Source organism: Nannobrachium achirus (assembly GCF_963921795.1).
Source record: "Nannobrachium achirus genome assembly, chromosome: 1".
Taxonomy (NCBI): domain Eukaryota; kingdom Metazoa; phylum Chordata; class Actinopteri; order Myctophiformes; family Myctophidae; genus Nannobrachium; species Nannobrachium achirus.
This window is the reverse complement of record NC_137810.1, coordinates 57,695,553-57,721,258: the sequence shown is the minus strand read 5'-3', so window position 1 is coordinate 57,721,258 and position 25,706 is coordinate 57,695,553. Positions and strand designations below refer to the sequence as shown.

The 25,706-nt window shown below is 41.9% G+C and overlaps 2 protein-coding genes across 2 annotated transcripts in view; one reads left to right on the top strand and one right to left on the bottom strand.

Moving 5' to 3' along the window:
- Window positions 1–8,441, bottom strand: part of st6galnac5b (ST6 (alpha-N-acetyl-neuraminyl-2,3-beta-galactosyl-1,3)-N-acetylgalactosaminide alpha-2,6-sialyltransferase 5b) — a gene marked incomplete at both ends in the record, with an annotated part of 28,029 nt that extends 19,588 nt beyond the window's left edge. Inside the window, 2 exons of the mRNA XM_080730392.1 lie at window positions 7,651–7,863; window positions 8,427–8,441. Of these exons, the coding sequence (XP_080586518.1) occupies window positions 7,651–7,863; window positions 8,427–8,441 (228 nt within the window). The remainder of the gene's footprint in view (window positions 1–7,650; window positions 7,864–8,426) is intronic.
- Window positions 8,442–17,423: 8,982 nt separating this feature from the next.
- Window positions 17,424–25,706, top strand: part of slc44a5b (solute carrier family 44 member 5b) — an 85,719-nt gene continuing 77,436 nt past the window's right edge. The window contains exon 1 of the mRNA XM_080732657.1: window positions 17,424–17,594. Coding sequence (XP_080588783.1) covers window positions 17,561–17,594 — 34 coding nt within the window. The 5' untranslated portion in view covers window positions 17,424–17,560. The remainder of the gene's footprint in view (window positions 17,595–25,706) is intronic.

Below are 25,706 nucleotides of genomic sequence, written 5' to 3'. Positions count from 1 at the left end.
AGAGAGAGAGAGAGAGAGAGAGAGAGAGAGAGAGAGAGAGAGAGAGAGAGAGAGAGAGAGAGAGAGAGGGGTGGGGGGCAGATGTAGACAAATGAGAGCTAGGCTGCCACAGACTGTAGCTGTTTTATAAAGCAACTGTGTGAAAGTACACACACACACACATCTCCTCAGTGTTAATTAGTGTTTTTGCTAAGAGTGACACAAGCACAATTGAGTGTTAAAGTCTGTATGTATACAGTACGTATGCATGTGTGTAGCATCGTATTTGAAAGAGAAAGACAGTCTACACCAGTGGTTCCCAAACCTTTTAGGCTGTGACCCAAAAGAGAGATTAGACGCTTGCCCGGGACCCAAACTAGTGAAAATAGCAGATCTACAAGCTCACAATGAGTTGCTTCGCGCAGCATTGTGAGCTTGTAGATTGGCTATTTTCACTACTTCTTAAACATTTGTTGTCTAATTTATGGAATATCTTAGATCACTATAAAAGCTCTACTCAGCAGTGGAGTTGGGTCGGTTTGTGTGTGGCAACCGGAGAGAGAGGGGTCTGGAGAGACAGCCCCCAGTTTAAGGACTTTACGCAGACCGGTAAGCCGAATTGTCTAAGTTTATTTAGACAGCAGCGCCACGGGAGCCGGTATTACAGTATTTGTGTTTTGAAGTTTTTTGTTTAAAGACTGTTTGGGGAACTATAATTCCGGCCTGATTGTCTCTGTGGGACCCACACCACTCCTTCCCCCTAACCTTTCCTGTTGTCAATTGTTACAAGATCCTATGAGGCAATACCAAGGGTGAGCGAGACAATTGCAGCCAGGAGAATGAGATTTGCAGGACACTGCCAAAGGCATCAGAAGCTGCCAGCCAGCAAATTGGTGCTGTTGGAGCCAACAAATGGGCACCGGTCACGAGGACGCCCCACACCAACATACGTGGATGTACTCATGAAATACGCAGGAGCGCAAAGCACCAACGAGCTGGCAGGATGTACTGTATGGAGAACCGGGATGACAGGAAGCGACGATGGAGGGCTCGTCTGAGGACGACCTAGAGAGAGACCCACAAATGGGTCCCGACCCAGGGTTTGGGGAAACAGTGGTCTAAACAGTATGTGACTCTGCAACCCAAATTGAGAGAGGGCGAGATCATTTAGCGACCTCCAACCGGGTTGCGACCTGGTCGGTAGTTGCTCCTACAGGCCAAATTAGCTTGTAGAAGAAAACCAAATCCATACTAGAAGAGAGCAAGGAACTTGCTGAAACTGGGAACTTGCTGAAACTGCAGATGGAGGACAGGGAGTCAGTTATGTAATGCATGCTATTACTTCTACAGTAGTTGCTTACTTAAAATATCTTCATACAGTCACAATGAGGTCTGAACCAAAGTCCACCTCACAGTAATATCTTCTGAGTTCATGTAACAGAACACTTTCAGATTCACTTCTGAAAGACTTTACACAGTAAATGACCACTGAGGATATTACACATGGAGCCACATATTATAGCATTGAAAGTGCCAAGCGTTATTTTCAAATCAGGCTTTAGTGGGAGCTAATGGCCTCCCAACAGTAGCCTTCTTTGAAACTTGATTAATGTGTGTACCTGTCTGCTCTCTCTTGTTCTGTGGGACGAGGCATAGACCACATACAGTACATGAAAATCCAACCCACCAGCAACACGAAATGCATTGCAAATACGTGTGGGGCATAAACAGACTCTAAGTATAGCTCTTCTCTTCTCACTTCTTCCAAGTGTCCTTGAGGGTGTGAAATTGTTTGTGTGTGTGTGTGTGTGTGTGTGTGTGTGTGTGTGTGTGTGTGTGTGTGTGTGTGTGTGTGTGTGTGTGTGTAGTATGCGGGTGTGAAGGTATACACTACAGTATGTGTATAGGTTTGTTTGCCTGTGCATTGATGTGTGTGTACATGTGTGTGCGCGTGTAGGTCTACCATTGTTTATCCACGTCTCAGTGATGCGTGTGTGGGCGTACATGACTGCGTGTGTGTACTGTATGTGAGAATGAGCGTGTGCTGTATGTGAGAATGTACAGTATGTGTGTGTGGCCGTGCGTCTTGGTGGCCGTGCACTATCATCATGCTGTTCCCTTTCAGCAACAGTAAAGACCTCAGATGACCCTGCAGGTATAAACGGTGGGCAGTCTTCTCCTGCTACAGCGGTACTGTAATACTCTGCTGCTGCAAGCATAGAGGAGCCAGCAGCCCCTGTGGGACGGAGCCGAGTGACACAGAGCAGTGTGAAAAATGATGCAGTTCTGCATCAAGAATCCCTGTCAGCCGTCAGCTGAAAGAGCCTGGACCGGTCCTGAGGGGGACCAGTCAGGGGGGGGGGGGGGGGGGGGGCGGGGGTGACTGTGAATGACAAAATGTCTCACAGCAAGAACGCATGGCACTCACCCAAGAGGCTTCCTCCCAATTTCTCTGGAAAGCTTTGTGAGATTGCCTGCAATACCTGGAAACTGATATTTCGTTTACTTGGCTATGTTTTCTTTGCGCCTACTTATCCTGTACAATATCTTCTGTGTCAGGCAATGCGCACATCTTGAAGGCACGCAACAGTACTGTTTAAATGCACAGATTATTATTTTTTGATAGAGATGTTCCCAAGTTCATGTGTATCTTGAAACATACTGTAACTCCTGCGAATTGCTTTGGCTGAAAGAAAAGCAAATGATATTCTTAAAATATCTTGTATGGGGATTAAAGGGATGTGACTAGGGTTTTTCATTAGTATTCCTTTTTCAGAGGAGCCTCAGCCTTCCTTTATCGTGTTGTAACACGATAAAGGAAAGGTGAACGAGTCCAGCTCACCTCTGCAGGAATTACACTTCTCTCCACTTCCACACGTTATTCTTCTGAAATCGTTTAAGTCCAAAGGAGTGAACTGCAGTGCAAACCACACTGTGTTTGGATTGAATTCTACTTATTCCCCCTCTTTGTCAGCTGTCTGGTCCAATTCTACCTGAACAATACAATCATGTCAGTTTCACTCCACAGTGCCTTTGTGCTTTTCCTTTATCTCTGCTAACAATTCCACTAACAACATCAATGAATCTGTTGAGAAACTGCCTTGTTCTATTGCCTTGTTATACAATAATACTAATACTAACGCTAGGCTAGCTACTAGTACTAAAACTACAGATAATAATATTTCATATTTATTTGACCTGTGGTTTTAATCTGGGACATAACAGAGGTATTTTAAGCAAACTTTGGCAATTTCTCATTGAGGATATTCTCTGGGGGTGGATATTGTTTGTATCTCTCCAATTTGTTTAACTTGGGAGAATCTCTCTTAACCCATTCAAACTGGGAAAGCACATTTGTCATTTTGTATTTTAGCAACATGCGTCTTCAGACAACTGTTAGGATTTAGAAGGCATTTTTTTAATCTGCCTCAGGTCTAAATGGGGTATAAAGCAGGCTTCATACTTCAACCGATGTCGGAAGTTTGTATGGACAGGGTAGGCAATAATTCCAAACTAATGTCATTCAGAACATAAGCCGTGCCTAATCTGCTTATAAAAACTTTATTTGGCTGCTCTTGCACCTCCGAGATGCTCTGTCTAGCTAAATATATTTAGACAGTGTGACTGGTCAGAAATTGGCAGACGCATGCTTTATTTGGTTTTGCTTCTGTATTCTACCCAAGGCTTCATTCTGCCAATGAAAAAGCAGCTATAGTTTTGAAGAGGTGTTGCCTGATGAGGTTAGGCACTCGTCTCACGAGCCAACCTCCAGCACACCTCTGTACAGGAGCGTCAAAAGGGAGGGGGAAAGTGGGACTGAGTTACTAGGGCCCAAGGTGGAGGGGGGCTTTAATTATGTTATACTTTAGCTATTGAAAAATAGCAGATCTACAAGCTCACAGCTATTTTTGAAAAGTCGTGAAATTGTGTGCAAATCTTTGAATATATATATTTTTAAGCGCAAAGTTTTGTTTCATGGGGGTTCCAAGAACAAAATATTTTGAGAAGGGGGTCCGTGGCCAAATACATATCATTTTGGGGGTCCTTCACATGAAAATGTTTTGAGAACCACTGACATAGAAACATATATATTTTTTTAAAACCTTTGAAGCATTTGAAATATTCAAAGACTTGCACAAGCTTGTGTATCTGCTATTTTTCAATAGTTAAAGCACAAAATAATGCGTAATAATGCGTTCCCAGTCTAAATGGGTTAAACCCCCTCCCCCTATGAAGAACATTCATGGGGTGAATCCTTGTACCCAGGGCCCAGAATTTGGTGCGACACCCCTGCCTCTGTAATCCCTCTCTGAGTGACCATGCATGCATAAACACAACCTGTCACAAGAAATGGCAAAAAACCGTTGTACTGTACTAGATTTCCCACAGCGCGTCAGAGGGAGGTCTAGCGCCAGTTCCAGGGCTCTCTGTACACTTCAGTGGCTCGAGTGACAGATGGAGCAAGCCACGGTATTGCTACTAGGCAGATCCATTGAGCCTTATGGGCAGAATACTGAGTGGGCGGCGCTGGCCCGGGTCTGGACAGAACTGAGGTCTGTTTCAGTCTCAGAACTGATTTCTGAGGCAGTATAAAAACACTGTTGTCCTCTCTGAAGTCTGAACTTTCTTCATTTCGTTTTTTCATGTATTGTGGAAAAAACAGTGGGCATTTATGCTTTTATAAATCATTTCTGAATATACTTCCAGGGCTCCTGTGTTCTACTTGTTTTTTTGTTTTTTTACTTGTATTATACTTACTTCCAAAATACATAGGTATTTAAGTTAATTAATTTTAAATAATATATGAAATGGATTCAGGTATTTTTTAGGTTTGTATTACTGTACCTTTCTTTTAGATGTATTATTTTATGGTGTAGGTTTGTGCAATTTATGTACCATGTATGTGTGTTTTTTTTCTAATAAGAAGAAATGGATTCGGCATCCACAATATGCCCCCAAACCACTTGGGGTTGATTATACTAATTGTCCAACATAACATATGCAACTTACTGCATCATCGGCAGTTTCTCTACATAAACCTTCAGTGTACTACTACTCAGCATTTCCAAGATTCACATTTTTGGCAAGTGGACTAATGAGATTAGAAGCATTAATGTTCATGGAGCTTTGTGATGTAGCCTAGTGGTAGTGATGTTTGGCAATGGCTACAACAAGTTTGGTATGGTTACGGTTATCTTAAGGAACTAACGAAAGGGAGGAAACTGGGTTGGATACTGCAACTGCATACACACAGAACAAGCATACAGTATTCAGTTACGGCAAGCACTTAAGCCTCATTTATTCTCCGTAGTATGTGTCATACAATAATTAACCACCACCACCACCACATGCGTTGTTGGCTTGTAGATCACTTCTTTGACACCCTCATACAAAGGGGAATATTGGCTGGGATTTACTTCCTCTTCAAGCAGGGACTATGTAGGTATAGGCCATATAAAGGACACAGCACTGATGTCTTAATTGCCATTCCAGTCGACACCAGACCTGTTTTAAGTAGTTTTCTCATTAAATATTTCATGGCAGTTACATTAACATTTAATTGATGACCTAAGTAAACTCCAGGAATAAGATCAAGGCGGCGTGTCCATGCATGAGAGCTCAATGCTTATAAGACATTATTTTAACCGTAATTTATTCTAGGCTGTACTGAACATACTACAGTATGTTGATTTCGTCTATATTATAATTAAACATTAATGTTGGATATTTATGATGGCCAATTATAACTTGCTGAGAACAGCAGTGAAATCACACCAGTGTAACGATCCCGAACAAAGGAATAAATATAACAACTGCACAGACTGAACCGATTGATACACGATAATGGTTGCACAGAAAAAAGAAAGAAAAGCTGTTACTGCAGAATCCCAGCCTGAATGTCAAGTTCAGATCATTTGATAGCCAGTTTGGGAACACGACTCATCCACACTTCACAGGAGAACCTCTTTGAAATGCCTATTCAATCTGGCACAGAGGAAAATGCCCAACGCCTCAGCAAGCTGTTCGAGTGAAAACCTGAGATTTACATTTACATGCCAGCCTGCCTGCTTTACACGGATGATGACAGCCGAATACAGATCAGGGGCTCTTCATATTACATATGCACAGCATCACCACAGTAATCAATGTGCTTGTGAAGTGCCTGATGCTTGACACACATAATACCCCAAAGGATCTAAATTACGCTCAAAGACACTCAGCAGTTGAATTGTTGCTCCACGTAGACAATTGAAATGCAGGGAAAGCCAAGGCATCGCCCTTGTATCAAGGAGCAGTTAGCCACACACACACTACAAGAGGTCTACATTATCCGAAGTGTCGGGCAACATTTATGTAATGCATGCACACTTGATTAAAAGTGAAGCAGTGAGTGAAACATGAGGCATGATTCTGGTTTGCACAGTGGACAGCTACTAGTGATTGAATATTACAAAGGCAAGCAAGCGCTCAAGTGAATGAAACATTTTAAGACAAAATGTTATAATGTCTGTGGTGCTCTCGAATAGGTATCCTCGAATAGGTATCCAAACAAGAAAGGTAGGTCATAAATGCATAGATGCATTATACTCATTTAGACATGTTTAACCTATACGTCTTTATACCTTTCAATCCGGGATAGCATCTGTGCCATTTTAGATGTTGCTATATATACATAAAAACATATTTTTTGTAAAAAAAAGATTGGAGGTTTAGAAAACTGTCAGAAGCCGTTTTTAGAATTTAGAGTGGCTGCATGATAATAAAAAAAGAAAAAGCTAAAAGGGATAAACAAAGGGCGTTTTAGTCACGTAACAATAAGGCTTTTATATCTGTTTCTTCTTATTATAATCTTTTGTGCATGGCACCTACTTTTCTATTCAAAATACATTGGTACAGAAAATCAATGTCACTGAAACAACACAATTCCTCTACAAACGTTACATTTTGAGGTCAAAGTAAAAATTAGCAGACATCTTTTCTTGCCATCTGGGGGGGCAGGCTTGGTGACAGGCTGTTGCTAATAGTATGAATTATTTAGCATACCGTCTGCCTCCACATGTATTTGTTTTGTGGCTGTCAAATGGGTCAGTTTTGCAATCAACATTTAAATGATGGCCTGGTGAATCGTTATGATGGCCTAGAAATGAATCGTGCAACTAAAGCAGATTCGTATATTTATTAGATAAGACAAGATAACAAACATGACACGACATAACATACCGGTACCATAGCATACTGTAACAACATACAGCAGTGGTTCTCAACCTGTGGGTCGGGACCCCCAGGGGTTCCCCAGATGGCAGTGAAGTGACAATTTAAGGACTTTTAAGACCTTTTTAATACCTCAACCGAAAAAATAAAAAAATAAAAAAGTCATCAACAAACTATACTATAAAAAACGGTAAAACATTGTCCATAACTCCATAAATATTTTCACAATTCTTATCTTTGGAACCGAGTCAAACTATATCTAATGCCTCAACTCTTACAATTCCAATGCTTATCAGGGTGGGGCAGTGGTGTGTTCTACCGTGATACGGGGTATACGTATATGCCGTTAAGAAAATAATTAAAAGGTTGAGGAACAATGACTAACATACTGTAACAACATAACATACAGTACTAATAACACAGTATTGTATGTAAGTAGTCTGGGCATATTTCGCCTACCTTATGATCAAGTACAGCTGTGTATCCTGCCAGAGTTGATGTCAGCGGACTCTTTGGCTGCTCCATTGGTGGGCCATGGTGGTCCGAGTGGTAGTGGTAGGCTGATGATGATGATGATGATGAGGAGGAGGAGGAGGTGTCACCAGAGCTGCTGTGATAGACCACCATCAAACTGGTAACCATGGCGACGGTGATAATTCCAACAACCCCACCCTGCAGAGACAGTCAATTACATTACATTTAAAATTATTTACAAAACGCTAACTTACACTCAAAGTTGATCTGAGGCCTACATTTGAATGTACTTTTTATTTTAAATAATGTAATTAGGACATGAGAACTGGTGTTAAGGCTCTCAAATGCCAACTTTAAAAAGGAATATATAAATAGTGTGTGTGTGTGTGTGTGTGTGTGTGTGTGTGTGTGTGTGTGTGTGTGTGTGCGTGCGTGTGTGCGTGCGTGCGTGCGTGTGTCACAGTACGTGACATTGTCAGTGACTTTTTAAAGTTGGCATTTGAGAGCCTTGATGAGACGCACGCACGCACACGCACACACGCGCGCGCGCACACACACACACACACACACACACACACACACACACACACACACACACACACACACACACACACACTAATAGAATGTATAATAAAGAAGAAGAAAACACCTTTCCTAACGTTACAATTTAAATGACATCTGTGTCAATATAATGTTGCTAAGAAAGACTATAAATACTGTATTCTTGTGCTGCTAAATTCCGAAACGTCCTCCATAGTTACCACTCGTGTCCTCATTTTGCGACTGTCCAGTCCAATTATTTCCACGATTCGCCAAACGTTGGTCCACTTCTTGTCATCATTAGGTACAAGCCAGCCAGAGTAGCGCTCAGCTCACACAATGAAAAGCACTACAGTGTTATTATGTGGAAACAGTTTGCAGCCTGGACGGTGGACGCAACACCTGGACGGCAGAGGCAGGCAGGCAGCATCGCAGAGCAGATCTATCACTATCAGTGTCCTAGTCAGACTACAGTTACCTCACTAGTACTAACGGTACTCTGTCTGAACGCTCTGAACAGAGACAATATGCTGAGCGACCCACATCTAGACTATGCCCACACACCCCATGGTCCTAATGGCCACCGTATTTCACTCAGAGCCAGGGGTACATCTTTTGTATAGGCTTTAATATTAGGCTATACTGACACTGTACATAATGTGTATTTTATTTTAATTTTATTTTATTTTATTTCGGTTTAGTTTAGTTTAGTTACATTTAGTTTAGTTTTTAGTGTGTGTGTGTGTGCGTGCGTGCGTGCGTGCGTGCGTGCGTGCGTGTGTGTGCGCGCGCGCGTGTGTATTTGACAATAGATGTATAAATATAATATATAGGTCTATCAATATGCAGAATCTTCTGAATCAATAATGTAGATTTTTACATTACAGAGGATATTAAACCACTTCATAACTATTTTATATATATCATTTATTACTAATCCTGTGCCCGGGGGGTATGCACAGTATTATGAGGGATTGAATGTAGGAGTCCCAGAAGTAATGTTGGAGAACCATTGACGTCCAGTTGTGCAATACCCGTTGTATCAGTCTGTGATGTCTCCAAATTTGGGCATTGTTTCAGCATGCGGCTGTTACCATGGTGGCGACACTGTGTAGTATTATGGGCATTGTTTCAGCATGCGACTGTTACCATGGTGGCGACAATGTTTAGTATCAGTGATGTCAGCATGTTCATCACCAAATTTGGGCATTGTTTCAGCATGCGGCTGTTAGCATGGTGTGACACTGTTTAGTATCAGTGATGTCAGCATGCAGAGAGACGGTCAGACGGAATAGTTAGATATAATTTCTATCATATATCTAGCTGTAGCTACTGCAAATTTTTTGGAAGAGCCTATCTAAAGATAAGAAGCCAGATTTGTATCATTTTGTATCGGCAACCGGAGCAGCCAAAAGCTCCTCACGGGAGAAGATTTGCTGGAAGCAGTAATCTGCTCGGGAGCTGCCGGGAAATGGGAAAGTTCTTTTTATAGACGCCCTCAGAGCCCATGCAGCGCCACTCATGTTTTTGAGTAGCTTCTCATATCATTATCACTTCAGAAGTGTATCTGATGTGTGGGGTAAACAAACTGTATTGATCCCAAAGGAAAATCCACATCCAGACCCAGAAGCATGGTTTCTGCCATGTTAATGATACAGTACAGCCTACTGTATGTTTGTACGTTTACTGAAAATGTACCATTTTATTTAGCATCAACCCTGCTCCTCTCTGGTTTCAGAGAGGTGTATGTATTGTGTAGTATACGGTATACATACTGTACACGCACGCACGCACGCACGCACGCACACACACACGCGCACACACACACACACACACGCACGCACGCACGCACGCACGCACGCACGCACGCACACACACACACACACACACACACACACACACACACACACACACACACACACACACACACACACACACACACACACACACACACACACACACACACAATCTAAATGTATCGTTCTATCTATTGTTCTATCGATCTATCGACCTATCGATCTATCGATCTATTGAGCAATCTCTTTGTTGCCGTCTCCATCTGTGTTGCAGCCTGCATCTTTCTTTTCCTGTTCCTCTGTTCCTCTGTTTCTCTGGGACTGGGAGAGGCTGAGGCAGTGGGAGGGGGTCAGGGGCTAGAGGGGATCTACTGGTTTCTCTCTCAAGTCAGTTCAATTCAATTCAATTAAATTCAATTCAAAGGGCTTTATTGTTATGAGAAAACATATATTTACATTACCACAGCAGAAGTGTACACAATACAATACAGTACAAGCAATACAATACAATCAAAACAAAATATGTTCAAATTGAAGGGAGTAAAACAGTTTTTCGTGTATTGAGATTACTCAATAGTGCAGGGATGGTTGTGTGGTTGTGTTGTGCTCTCTCTCTCTCTCTCTCTCTATCTCTCTCTCTCCCCCTCCCCAGACAGATGCGGAGGCCTTCCTTTCATAACATTCCGTGAGAAGAAACAGGCCTTTAATACCAGAGGAAGTTGGTGGTGGGAGTTGTTAGAAACATTCATGTATTGTATTGGGAGTCAATTGATGCATGTTTAGTTTGGGCTGATCTGAAGGATTTGGCTGCAATTGGGTTATTTTCTCTTGGCAATTGTCAGAAAGCCTAGATTTCAAGCAGTAACATCAGGAATACAGATGAATTCAGTGCCTTCTGTGGAATAGGATACTGCATGACATGAACATGAAAATTGATCTGTAATACTGATAAATCTTGTTTGAGAAAAGTATACCACCTGAGGAGAACTATCGTCATGTGAGCATCAGTGAGCCTTAAGGGTCAGTTTTAAACAGTATGTTGGTTATTTGCTCTTTTTCTCCTCAGGCCATTGAAGTAATAGTAGAGCAACATACTACTATGGACACATTAAGACTCTATTCAGGCCTTGTCGCCCCATAGCACAAGCATGTAAATCAGCTAACTTTAATTAGACACAGTGGAGGGTTTAAGGAAGGGGTCAAGGAGACTTTGTCTTAAATGGATTGGCTTTAGTAAATTATAAACAAAATAACTGAAAACACATGGCCTTTCCTACAATCTTTCCTCTCTCAGATGTATTTCTTCCAGATCGCAAAATGTTTCGATTTCCTCATTTCCAGATACTTTTCATAGGAGGACAGGGTGATTTTCACCACACTCACACTCAACATGGTTTTGGTTGATTATAAATCAATTAGCCTACTTCACCAATGCGAAACAGGCTATAGAAAAAAAGTGAATAAGACGGCTTTTGTTTTTGAAGTACATCACATGATGCAGACTCACACAGTCACACATACTGTGGTCTCATTTCTTGCACTCTGTCTGTCTGTACATTAGAATTTCAATCTTACAGACTTGGCCATTCTTCTTCTCAATATTAAGTTCATACAAATTCAGAGATGAAATTCAGCACCAGAGCCATTGCAGTCCAACAAAGCGAGGAATCAAAGTGGCTTGACTCTTGCTCATAAGACAGTTCGCTGTTTGTCACGTCCCCTGATTGGAAAGTAAAAGTGAAGCAAAGTATTTCCATACGGTAGGGCTGTAACACTGATTGTGTGAAGGCCAATGAAAGGGGAATGAATGGCAGTGGGAGATGGAGATGGAGAAGGAAAGAGCGAGTGGTTTGAGGATGTTGATGCACAGGGTTAGATGGGAATGTATCTCTTCATTTTGTATTCATTGTGTGCCTTTGCTACCTGTGGTCTAATCCTGCCAGAGCTTTCTCCTCTGCTTCTCCTTCTGCCTCTCAGTTCTCCTATTGTCTGACTTAAACATGGTAAAGGCTGCATACATCGCCATTCTCCAAAGCGGTTCATACGCTCATTCAGCAAAGCGCTTCACATGCTCATTCATACACGGACGGCAAAGGCAGCATGATGCAAGGCACCAAGCAAAAGAACTATATAAATCTGAGCTATTATTATTATGACCTTGGATTTCTGACCGCCAAGTCACAGGCTAGCATAGAATAATTATTTGCTAGCCTATATTGTATCTAGTGTCATTCTGTATGTTCTCAAAGGGGCACTTTCAGGCTCCTCCAGCTCAATCCAAGCTGAGTGTGTCCTCAATGCCTGTAAGGTAAAGCACCTTTACCCCCTTTGGAGATCATTCTCTGCTCAACAATCAACACTTAATCACAGATACAATTTCGTGGTGGATGAGTAGCCACAGGCGCCATGACACCTCTCAGCCCCCTATGGCGAGGAGGGAGCAGGAGCATTGAACTACTGCAGGTGCCATGACACCTCATACCTTTTATCTGTCCCCCTTTGAACGTTCTTGCCAGAGGGGGTGAAGTGTAGCCTCAGGTGGAAAATGGCTGGGGCTTTTCTATTGCACCCTCATAGACATAGAAAGTTAGACGCCTCCTTCGGCTCTGGTGCATATGCATCGGGGGACCAAGTGTCCGTGTGCATCGCTTCCACGTGCGTCACACATACGGACGTTGCTAGGCCAATCAGAGGCAGGTGGGGGCGGGTCTTCTTTACGTATGCAGCCTGTAAGAACAGCTGGGCCGCGCAACATCAGGAAATGGATGGATTGATAAGTCCCGGAAAAGACGCACTGTGATTGGCCACAATGGCCAGTAGTCACTTGACTAGCAGCAGTCCCTTAGTTTTTCCAGGAAGTCCGGACTACAATTGTTGCACGTCGCTCCAATGAACTGAAGAGGCGAATGAGGCATCTAGCTTTTTATATCTGTGTGCACCCTTGCCAGAGGGAGTGGTAGACACTCCTCTCAGCTTCAGGCAGAGCCTCTGTGTTTACGCCCGTAACCAATCAGGGATCAGCATTCTTGGTGACGAGTGACGACACCATTAACAGCCATTGAGGGACCAGCATTCTTCATGACGTCACCATCAACAAGTGAGACCTGATATAAATAACAAGGTGCGCTCTGCTGGCGCACAAATATATTCCATACATGGCCACAAGAGCTGTCTAGTCTTTTCTTTGCCTACTTTTACCCATGTTCAAAAGGAATTATTTTCTGCTTGGAGGAGGAGGGTGTATATGAGCATCGAGCTCAGAAACAAAGATCTCTACTTGCTGCAATGCTGCTTGGGATGAGTCAAGCAGATCATTGTAGGGATGGTTGTGGCATGCAAGATGTTTTTCCTGTTGCATCAGGGGGTGATGTTGGCAGACAGGACCATGAAAACGCCCAGCGATGTGGAATCTTTACTGTGAAACTCCAGAGTCCAGATTTACTTTCGCTATACATTATTTTCCTTGTTTTACATGTTGATATATTGAGCTAGATTCTGTTAACTATGATGTATTCCAGTTACTTTACGTGAATACAAACTCTGTAACAATTTCCATGGCCGTGTGTGTGAAATGTGTGAAACCTTAAAATCGTCAAGTGGATGTGATCACATCCTAATTTCACTTTTGGTCAATTTCCAAGCCGGTCCATGCACTACCATACTTACTGCCATACTGACAAAACATATAAACATTTTAACAAGCTTTGTTTACACCAGCGGTCCTGGAGGACTCTAAAGTCGGTAGGTTTGTAGGTTTGTGTGATAGAATGTTTTTTTTTCCTTAAAAAAAGTCTCAAAATACACATTTACATGAATTGAACATATTATTAGGAAAGATCATGTGTAAACTAACAAACAAACAAACATTGAATTCACACAAATCTGATGATTTCATTTGTCAAACAAATCAGTGAAGCCATCAAAGCTGCAGCATCACTTGGAGGTAGCCCCATAGGCGCCGAGGAAACCTGTGGAATATTACCAATATTACCACGCTAGCCTCAAAACTTTCTCAATAAACAAAAAAAGAAAGATTTTATTTTTAATATGCCACAAACTTGAACATTTTTGAAGACCCCTGATTTACACAATATCAAAGGAACTTTCTTGGGTGCATGACTTTTTCTTTTCACTGAGAAAATGGTTTAGTTTTGAAGCATGAGTTGAGAATGTATCCATTTCTATGTATTTTGCTCTGCAAGAGTGTCCATTTGTACAATTAACATACACAGGATTTTCATATACTGAATGTATGTAGGCTACAGCTTGGGGAAACTCTTCAGCTGTTCAAGTGTCAGGTGTATGTGTCATAATAAACCTTTAGCGCCTCCCAGAGGGGAGTAGCGGATGTGTCACAAGGACAATTTAGGAGAATATCTGTTTCCATTAGGACAGATTGGACTTTATACTTGAGGTTTAACCTCTTGAATAGGCCTACCAGCATTCCTATTCTGGGGTGAACATTCGCCATGAATAGCAGATCTATAAGCTCGCCTTGTGACACGTTGTGAGCTTGTAGATCTGCTATTTTTGGCGTGGAGATGTATTGGTGTAGATTGAAAAAGAACGCAGTGCAAGTTTAGAAGGTCTAAGTGTTTTAAACTAAAGTGATATTGATACATTCCAAATATGATCAAAGTATTCACCCGCACGGCACCCCTGGACTTGCATCATGGCACCCTGGGGTGCCACGGCACCCACTTTGAGAAACCTACTTGTAGCATCCTTTAAAATTGCCCTGAAAAACCACTTACAGGCAGCAGCCGTTCGCAACTGGTAAAAAAAAACTAACCTAGCCCAACCCTACCCTCCCCTGCCCCTTCTTTGTAGTCTACTTACTTACTGTTTTTAGACTCTTTTTTTTGTTCTCTCATTTTTCTTTTCTTTACATATCTACTGCATAGTACTGTGTTCTAGTCTGTCATTCAATGTTATATGAGATACTTAAATGGTTTCCTGTGTAAATAAGCTTAGTCTTTTCATGGATCTCCTTTTAGTAGACCTTGTACCAGTGAACTGTACCGTCATGAAACTGTACCTTTTCCTATGCAAACTTCTAATAAAGTCTTCAATCAATCAATCAATCAATCAATGCCATGAAATAATCTGCATTCTGAGTCTGTCTTTATGAAGGGTGTCTGTAAACATGAACTGTACCATGCTCATGTGTGTACAGTATTTGATTACCGGTATGTGCATTTGCATTTGGCCAACTGCGTAACTCTTGGTAGTGCATACTGTAGAGAATTGCACCGTGCACATAGCCTACTGTAAATTACATTTATAGCCATTAGCAAATGTTGTGATTACAGTTCTCTTCTCTTCCATCATGCTCTGTTGACAGTAAACTTGCTACTTTCCAGCTCTGCTACATAATTTGCCATAATTATAATTATAATTATGCCCTTTTAATTAATGACCTGCATTTGGTAACCTGAGCAGTAATTGAATTAATAGAGATGCATAATAAACGTGAGATAAACCCCACTGATTTCTGAAAAAAATTGAATGGATAAAATGTAATTAAATTCAAAAACTAGACTAATCGTCCAAAACATGGGTCTTCAAGCCAAGGTCCCCAGAGAGAGATGATCCAGTACATTTCATACAACTGTGTTGCAGATAAACCTTTCTTCGATTTCATAGCTCATTGACTATCATCAGCGTTGTGTAAAGCATTGTTGTTATCTTTTCCAGACAAAATTAACCACTTAAACCTTCAATACTAACCTTTGACCTTTGGCATCTGTACTTGGTTCTGCTACTTTTTCCTTCCTACACGAAACCTCTTTGCTGAAAATAGCAGATACAAGCTTCTGCTATTTTCGGATCTCGATAATAGTGATGCTATACAGAGTTGAAGTGGTTAATGTAAAAACAAAAATGTTTGGTGGCCCCCCGTAGTAACTCTAAGGACCCCCTGTTGAAGACCCCTGGTCTAAAAGCCTCAGGCCCTAGACTAAATATAGACTAATGCAATAATTAATTAATTAATAATAGGCTTAATTTTTCTGTTTTGAAGAAATTCCACACTGCACGCAATTCATGGTGAATTGCGTGCAGTGTGGACATAGTGAATTTCTTCAACATCTTGGAAATATCTAGGCCTAAAACTTTTATTGATAGATATTTCCAAGACGTTTACATTTGCAAGGGAATAGGCTACTATGTTCCAATGTGTCTAGCAGATTTACAGAGCAGATGCTCATGCTCTGTGAATACACTTAGGCCTATTACAGTAACTGTAATTTCATATGGGTCAGTGACAGAGCATTTCATTGAAATCAATTGACTGCAACGCAATTGATGGAGACTTGGACAGTGAGCCTAATTCACCACAGCAATTGTATTAGGCCCTCCTGCCCTACTGTTCTGTTAAACCTGCTGGATTCCAGGCAGACTGCTTCTTCTAACTACTGTTCTGTTACATGCACTGACTCTATGTGCACATTTCAAAGGTGTATTCCTTTAAATCTGCACCACCATAGTACTACCCGCAGAGGGCAACGATTGTCCACAAAGGCCTTTTTTTCCTTTTCTTTTTTGTTACATTGTTTGCTATTTCTTTCTAATGGCAGCGTTGCCAATTCACTTATTTCACTAAATGACTAGTTTAATTAAAGCAAAGGAAATCAAAGCAAGTGGCAAAAAAGAAATAACACAAGTTGGATCTGTCAGAGTTTATTTAAAACGGAGGAATTATGTGGGCTATTACAAACTAGCCAGCTTAGTAGTTCATACGCACAATATGAATGAATTAACTTTGGATAAGTTTATGCTTCAGCTACTAGAGCAACAACATACAGGGACCCCCACACTCCTCTCTCACGGAGCCTTTACAATGAATCGTTTCTAGTTTAGATCCCATTGCACAGAGGGACGAGGGATGTGATTGGCTAGTTTGTGGGAGACAAATTTGTCCAGGTTATTTCAGATGTTATATTTATGATGTGATTTAATTGTCTTTAAATGTTTATTCAAGTATTTTGAACTCCGGACTTCTTTTACTTCTAAGAGTATATTTATATTTTGCAGTGAGTATTGAATTGATACTTTTAGTTTTAGACTGTCATTCAATGTTATGACACTTAAATGGTTTCCTGTGGAAATAAGCTTAGTCTCTTCTAGGATCTCCTTTTAGTAGACCTTGTACCAATGAACTGTACCGTCATGAAATTGTACCTTTTCCTATGCAAACTTCTAATAAAGTTTTTAAGCATTATTTTGCGCGAGACACCGTCGTACGACTGTGGATAGCCATTAGCCAGCTTGCCTGACAACCATCTAACCAATCGCGGCGCGACGGTCCCTCCAGGATATGGGATCGTTAACAAGGCTCTATGCCTTTTTTGTGGGTCCCCCCCTTTGGTCCCCCCCTCCCTCTCGCATAATTAATGACGCTGTCTCGTGCTGTAAACACTGACGCTGCGTGGGGGACATCAAAAAGCTGCTACTGTATATTTATTAGGACAGCAGCAGCATTTAAAACGCCATTCACTTCGAGTCTCATATGCAACCGTTAAAACAAGCACGGTGCCGCGTCTCCCGTACGAAGTGCAATGGCTAGAAAGACGGACATTCCTTCTTACTACGGTGAGTCCACTCGTCTTTGTTAAATAAATGCTCTGTTTTTCTTCCACACTCAGTGTGACAAAGGATATTTTGTGCCTTATTAGTGTTGTTACTGTCTGTTATTATGGCCCCCAAGACTCCAGTGGTTTTGATTCACGTTGTTGTCAACTCGCGTTTTACGCTCGCCAAAGAAACACAAAATAGGCTACTGTAACCAATGATGTTGTTACTGTGTCGTTCGCTGCGCAGTGTTTTCAAACGGTTTGTTATGCTTTTCTCGACAAAACGTTTTAGACATGATCATGTTTGATTAAGATAATGCAATTTCCTTGCCGATTCTATTGTCCGCAAACATATTTTTTTGATTCATTGTTTTGTATGTGCCTGCCTGCATGGCTGTCTGACTGCACTGTTGGTGGAGAAAATCAGTGCTTTAAAAGTGCACACAATAAGCCACAACAACAATGATGCCTTTGTCACCTTCCATACACGGTCAGCGTCGTTGATATATGGTATGGTGTAAAATGCAGCAACAACAAGTCCAGTAATACAGCTTGCTTGACAACAAGGACAGAAAAAACAAAGAAAGCCCCATGCAGTTCTGTCTATGTCTGAGAGACAAAGGGATTCTTGTCAGCAAGTGGCATACTGGCATTTGGCTGCTTTGGGCATGGACATTCAATCTGTGGGCAGCTTCTCTTGTCAATTAGTGTCTTTTAATCATGTTGTTTATCAAAGGGATATAATATAATCCTTTATTACTGGCAGAAGCCATGCAGGCGACCAGTAGTGTACCACAGAATGGTCTTATGAGGCTATGATGACACAATACAATTTGATTCTGGATGAGGCATTCAGCCTAATGTACATATCATACGCAGAATTTGTCATTATTACATGTTTGCTGCCAAATGGTTGTCAAATTTCGATGTCAAATACATTTCTTAACTGCCAAACTGGTGTCGACAGTCGTAAATGTCACACCAGCCTTCATCCAAGTTGTATGGCGCTGATGATTTGACATGATTGTCTATACAGTATATGACAACAACACTGTCATGGAAGCTTGACAGTGGTAAGCTGTGTTCTTCTCACATTCTCTGTCTCATATTTTGACATATTCAACACGTATGGTTGTCGGGGGGGTATCTGTCTATCATTTCCCCACACACTGACTGACCCTGCATGTCACTTAGTTCCCCCAAGACTCCAGCTCTATGCCAGTCATGCTTGTAATCCTGTCAGTGCCAGTCCTGAAATCAACTGCAAAGGAGGAGATTCACTCTCTGCTCTCCTGAGGCATTCGGCTCCACATCCCCTCACTGCAGGAGTGTGTGTGTGTGTGTGTGTGTGTGTGTGTGTGTGTGTGTGTGTGTGTGTGTGTGTGTGTGTGTGTGTGTGTGTGTGTGTGTGTGTGTGTGTGTGTGTGTGTGTGTGTGTGTCTCAAACCCCAACACACTAGAAAGAGACACAAGACAGATAGATATATTAAGGCTGAGTGCAAGGACAAGCATATAGAGAGACACAGGAGAAAGGCCCTGGCATGCAGGAATTAATCTTAGCCAACAGCAGTACATGTGAGATCCGGAGGCAACTACACCTTCACCAGGCACCAAACTCTTTATTTCCTTTCCACAATGCACCAGAGAGAAGGAGTTAAAGGAGTAGTTCACCCCCAAAATGACTTTTTTCTATTGATTACTCATGGAGACTAGAGTTCAATAATATTTTTTGTCACATTCCTAAGACAAAAATTTGATTCGAGTAAATTTACCCCCATTGATACCGGATGGGGACCCGAAACGGGTCCCCATCCGGAATGAATGGAGGAATGGGGGTAAATGTATTGTTATCACATTTTTGTCTTAGGAATGCGACAAAAAACTAAAAATATTATTGAACTCTAGTCTCCATGGCGTGACTAATCAATAGAAAAAAAAGTCAATTTGGGGGTGAACGTTTCATAGCCTGCCCTATACATTTAGCTAAATGTTAATAATACATTATTACAGAAACAAAACAAAAAAACAAAGTGTGGAGTCAAGTGATGCTCTTCAGAGGATTACATATAGAACATTCTGTAGCAAGGATATTTTTCATCAAGGATAGGAACATTTCATCAAGGAACAAGGCTAGTTGAAGGCTTAGCCACTTGACCATGAGATGGGGTTATCATCATGACTGCCTGTGTTCAGGTTAGCTGCTCTATCCAATTGGCTCCAGAGCTTTAGTTCAGTCGGCTTGCTTTGGACATTCTCAGAACTTCTTGAGCTGTCATGCAGGCAAAGAATGTCCTGCCTATGCCTATAACTTCTTGTAGGGCTGATGGGCGATGGGTGATTAAATTAAATATTGCTGCTTTTTAACTGCTTTTACAAAATATTTACACAATGAGATAAACGATCATCAGTAATGCCTATATGAAAACAAAGTGGGTAAAGGCAAATAATAGAACGGCTAGAACAGTCAACTAAGTTGATAAAATATTACAATTGTATACTTTACTGCCAGCAAACCTGGACAAGAAGACAACATTTGTGCCTAATGCTATTTTACAATATCCCAAATCCCATGGCCAGACAGATATATATCATTTCATAATAATAATATTTATATTGCCCAGCCCTATACTTTCTTGCTCTCTGGTCTTGGGAATGGGATCAGTTGCTTTCATGCATAACTATTCAATGCACAATGCCTTTCATTGCACATTAAAATATGTTCTACTTGCTTAGAAACCAAGATTCGGGTATATCATCAGATGTTTATAGAACTAACCAAAAGTTGCAGAAAGTGTACGGTAGACTTAACCTGTTCAATTGCAATGTTCAGTCGGTCAGAAAAGCAGAAAATACTTCATAATCCCTTTTGGGCAGGTTTGTGAGTAACAATTTAGATATGAGTGCCATTCAACACAAAATGTTGAGTCGGGCACACTGTTAATTAACAAATTTAGCGCATGGGCGGCTTCCCTAAACGTAGCATTTTCCAGTGCAGCAGCTTCACAGAAAGGAGGGCTGGATTTGGTTTAGAATCAAAGACTCCTGTGAAATTGCAGTCAGAGAATGTAGTGGTTCAAATGGCTCACTTTGCTCAGGTACAGACAGTACCATTACAGGCCTTTCAAGTGTCTTTGTGACATGAGTAACCTCTCTGTAAGGTATATGCCAATGCCTGCCTAGTAGTTTGACTTTGAATGAATGAATATATTCAATGGCTTGAGAATGGCTTTCCATCAAGGAAGTCTCTGCTTTAGAATTTGGACCGTTAGCTGCAAGGGCGCTTGGAGGCGACAACGAGGACACTATACATTTCCGATGTGCAGCGTGACTGTCGGACTCGGTACTGTATCTGTGTGTGACTTGAGGACTAACTGACATTGACAGTGATTTATTATACAACCCCGAACCACGATACACACTAGAGAACAAGTCAGGGACAGAGCTACTTGCAAGACACGTAGGTTTTGTTTGAGATTAAGATGAACTAGGTCTGGGGGGAACATTACCAGAAACAGACGATCTACAAGCTCACAACGCATTGTAACACGTCCCGTGGTGAGCTTGTAGATCTGCTATCTCTGGCGAAGAGGTTTGGTGATAAGGGAAATGAGCAGACCAATTACAGGGCCAACTCTACTCAAGTCTGTCTCACTAACTAGTAACTACTAACTATAGAGGGTTTAAGTGGTTAAAATACATCTAATGCACCAAATAGACCTCACAGGTCTATCAAAATACATTAATCGCTATTCCAAGGAAGAACAGGGTCAACCCACATCTCTGTTTTGTACACATGCCTCACTGCAGAGATGGAGAGCCCTCACCTTGATCCTTTAGCTAAGCCAACAATGATCTGATTCTGAATTCATTGTGTGTAGAACAGTGACAGAGGTTAAGAGGATCCCCTTGTTGGAGGACAGAGGCAGTAAGGCTGCATTGACACAGACTACATCAGGACAGTCACACTCTCCCTCAGAGGGCCAGAGAGATATTGTACAGTCATCTTAAAACAAAACTTCAGATTATTTTCTACCTAAATCCCATTCACAGATGTAACGACGCCATCGTTTTGTGGAGAAATACACAGAAGACGTATAGAGTATTTTTTACCCACACTATATACAAGATTTAGTTTAAAACAGAATCAGTGAAGTTTCTCTTAAAGGGGGATATCACTCAGTTTAAGAAATGATATGTTAATCCTCAGCATCAACAGGGCCATTAGAAAGTCACTATGAGCTTTCCATCCCAAAAGGAAACTAGGAAACTCTGAATCTGACACACCCCCTAAAAACTGTCAAATCTGTGTTAACAACCGGTGCCTCAGTATCACTCAGGTCACCTTTAGCATATGGTTTGAAAGGCTGGATATTGTGCCTTATGTATTGAGTGTAAATTCTAGTGTTTCCATTCTGTCTAATAATGTATTAACATTTCCAACGGAACATTGATTGGAGTTGGTGTGCTCTGGGTACAGTGGGTAGTACTAGACAAAATACATAAAATACATTAAACAATACTCAAAATAAATACAACTTTCTGGTGTGTTAAAAACCGCTAGGGGACAAAGTTAACTTACGTATGTTCATGGCCTGACCTGATGATGAGGAGTCAAGGATGTTCATTTGCAGAAATGAGTACCTGTTCTGGACTTAATAACATTTTGCCTGAAGGAAGGGGGGAGAAAAGTAGCCTGGCGGGGCCTGACGTCATCTGCGTTCACTCACTCATTCCTTCCACAGTATAACGTCTGGACTTCCGGAGATTGGCAGCGAGTATAGTGATTATTCTCTGATCGGGGCCAATCAGTGACTGCTTCCGCACAACAAACATAGTCTTTCCTGACAACAAGTGAAAAGCTTTCCCTGATTGGTCCATGTGTAGACGGTGACGTAGATGCATGCTGCAGCATTTTCAAAACAACAATGGCTGCCCTCGCGATGCAACAAGTGTAACAGTTAACGCTCTAACAATAAAACAAGCAATAAGTGCAGTTATTTCAGAGTTGGAATCAATTACAACAATTCAAAAGTAACACAGGGGATGCGCTAGCGGAGTTCATCGGCCGAAAAAACGTGTTTGTTTGCCGTTCTTCCGACTGGCTGAGAGATGTTTTGCTACGCTGATTGGTTAGAGGAGTCTGTCTGTCAAGGCAAGTGCTCCCGCCCACTTTTCAAGCTGCCAATAGGCCGAAGGCCAGACGTTATACTGTGGAAGGAATGAGTGGGTGAACGCAGATGACGTCGGGCCCCGCCAGGCTAGAAGAAAAGTGCATTGGCAGGATGAGCGGGGTCCCTGATTATTGTCAGACCCATCCTTAGATTGTGGATGTTATAAACACCAGTAAGACTCCCTAATCGGGAGATAAGCGACCGTCAGGTCGCAGCGTGATTTTAGGGCAAAATGTGTAGGAGCAGTGTCCAAAAATGTGGTTCAAAAAATCGGCCTGATGGTGGCGCTATATGGGACATCCATATTGATGAGATGAGTGTAGACATACTGTGTACCGATTTGCGTGATTTTAGGGCCAAATCTGTAGGAGCAGTGTCCAAAAATGTGTTTTGCAAGAATCGGCCTCATGGTGGCGCTAGAAGAGGGCCATGTGAGAAATGAGGGGTGGGGTCTCCGCGTTGCCTTGGCGGACAAATAGGTACCGGCCCCGGCTCTCCCGGACCCTCCTAGCCCTAGTTACGGCATTTAATGTGAGCTGCAGTGGAGGGGGTCCTCCACTGGGGGCGCCACCACTTTTGCATCCGTTCTGGAGCAGCAGGAGTCGGTGGTCCCCGGGAATTCCCCGTGAGCAGCCCCGTTGGGGTGGTCATTTGGTCATTTTTGCACATTTGGTCATTTTTTACATCTGGGGGTCCCACAGGGACCTGGGGGTCCCTGGAGCTCCGGGGGTCCTTGGAGGTTGTAGTTTGGCAGCCAAGGAGCGTGTGTGCAAAATTTGGCATGGATCGGGGCAACGGTTGCGGAGATATGAGCAGGGCAATAGTGTGATGTGTGAGGTGTGACAGACAGACTGACGGACTGACTGACTGACTGACTCACAGTTTGTGGAGGTTTTGATAGTAAGTGCGACCTGACGGTCGCAATCATAGATACTTGGCAAAGCTCAAAGATTATACTATTATTCTTTGGCCATTTTTTTGTGTTTATTTGATAGGTGATAGCAACATAGTGAGTAGAGAGACACCAATGGCAGGAGAAAGGGATGAGATTATATGCTGCGATGCCTGCGAAGGGCCCCAGGTCAGATTCGAACCTGGGCCAGGTTTACAGTTATACTTTGTCGTATGACAGTAGCAGATATACAAATAGAAGCGTAGCCACATAGAGGCAAGGCAGCTTCCTGCCTATGTGAGCTCTTGCCTGCCCTAAGGAAAAACAAAAAAAAAAAACACTTTGAATTATTAATGACTCAATAATTTGTGCAGGACGTCATGTTTGCCTTTATCTGTCCTTAATACTGCTATTGCGCTTCTTTGAGAATATAAATCGCAGGCTGCATTGATTATACTCACGTTTATATTCACATTATTTTTCTTGTATTAATACGTTCAATAGCTTTTTCTCAGAATAAATATATTGGCCAGTGTTGTTGTTGGCATTTAAAGCCAAGTCATATCCACATCCACCCTGCTCTTGTACAAAGCTATTTAAATCCACATCAAAGCCATGTTGAGCCCATCACTGATCCACACTAGTCTTGTTCCACTGAAATACAGCTCTACCCAGTGACATGACCGGAGGCCCCCACAGAGTTGGACGAGGTCACAAAGCCCCAGACGCATTGCTTCCACGTCTCAGCTTGCAGCAGCAGCAGCACACTGGCTGTCATTGCCTGACACTCACTCAACTGATGCTAGTCAGTCAGTAAGCTTGTGTCCTGCTATAGCAGCTATGCTCAGTGGTGTAAAGTAACTATGTACATTTACTTAAAGGGCCAGTTCACCTCTTATCTGGGGCAACCAGATCTTATTTTATTGTTGTTTGGGATACGATCAACACAATCCTGAGTTATTTTTTGTGTTCAATCTGTGTTTTGAGATATTTTAGTATTTCAGCATGAATGATGCATTTTGCATCATATGATGCAGCATGATGACTCATATGATGCAAAATGCATCATCATTCATGCTGAAATGAAATACTAAAATATCTCAAAACACAGATTTAACACAAAAAATAACTCAGGATTGTGTTGATCGTCCCAAGCAACAATAAACTAAGATCTGGTTGCCCCAGAGGTGAACTGGCCCTTTAAGTACTGTACTTAAGTACAATTCTGAGTTATTTCTACTTTACTTGAGTATTTACAATTTCCCATAATTTCACTTCTACTCCACTACATCTCGGATCCAAATATTGTAGTTTTACTCCAATACAATTATTTGAAAACGTATACGTAACTAGTTACTTTGCAGATATAAATTATAATATTATAAAACACACATTAACGACTTTAGCCCTATTTTATAGGCTATTTGAAAATGGCCGATCTACAAGCTCACAACGTGTTGCATCGTGGCGCGTTGTGAGCTTGTAGATCTGATATTTTCAAACATTTTGTACTTTTACTTTTGGTACTTTTAGTACATATTTATAGCAATGCTTTTGTACTTTTACTCAAGTAAATGTTGTATTCCAGACTTTTACTTGTAAGGGTGCCCTCACACCAAAATACCTATGAGAGTGGAATCCGTGTTCCGCCAATGCATTTCAATGAGAGTGAAGCGGTTTCATGCCAGCAGAGGATTTCTGCAAAAAACGCTCCCTTCTCATTGAAATGCATTGGCGGAACGCGGATTCCACTCTCATAGGTATTTTGGTGTGAGGGCACCCTATCAGAGTATTTCCATATTACAGTATTGATACTTTTACTTGGCAAGTAATGAATATGAGTACTTTTTCCACCACTGGCTATGCTCTCTGTCAGACAGCGATGGGTCACCAAGCGTTTTACATGAAAACATGGGTTGTGAATACAGCTCATGTGTTACTGAGGGGAGTGAAACTGTGTGTGTGTGTGTGTGTGTGTGTGTGTGTGTGTGTGTGTGTGTGTGTGTGTGTGTGTGTGTGTGTGTGTGTGTGTGTGTGTGTGTGTGTGTGTGTGTGTGTGTGTGTGTGT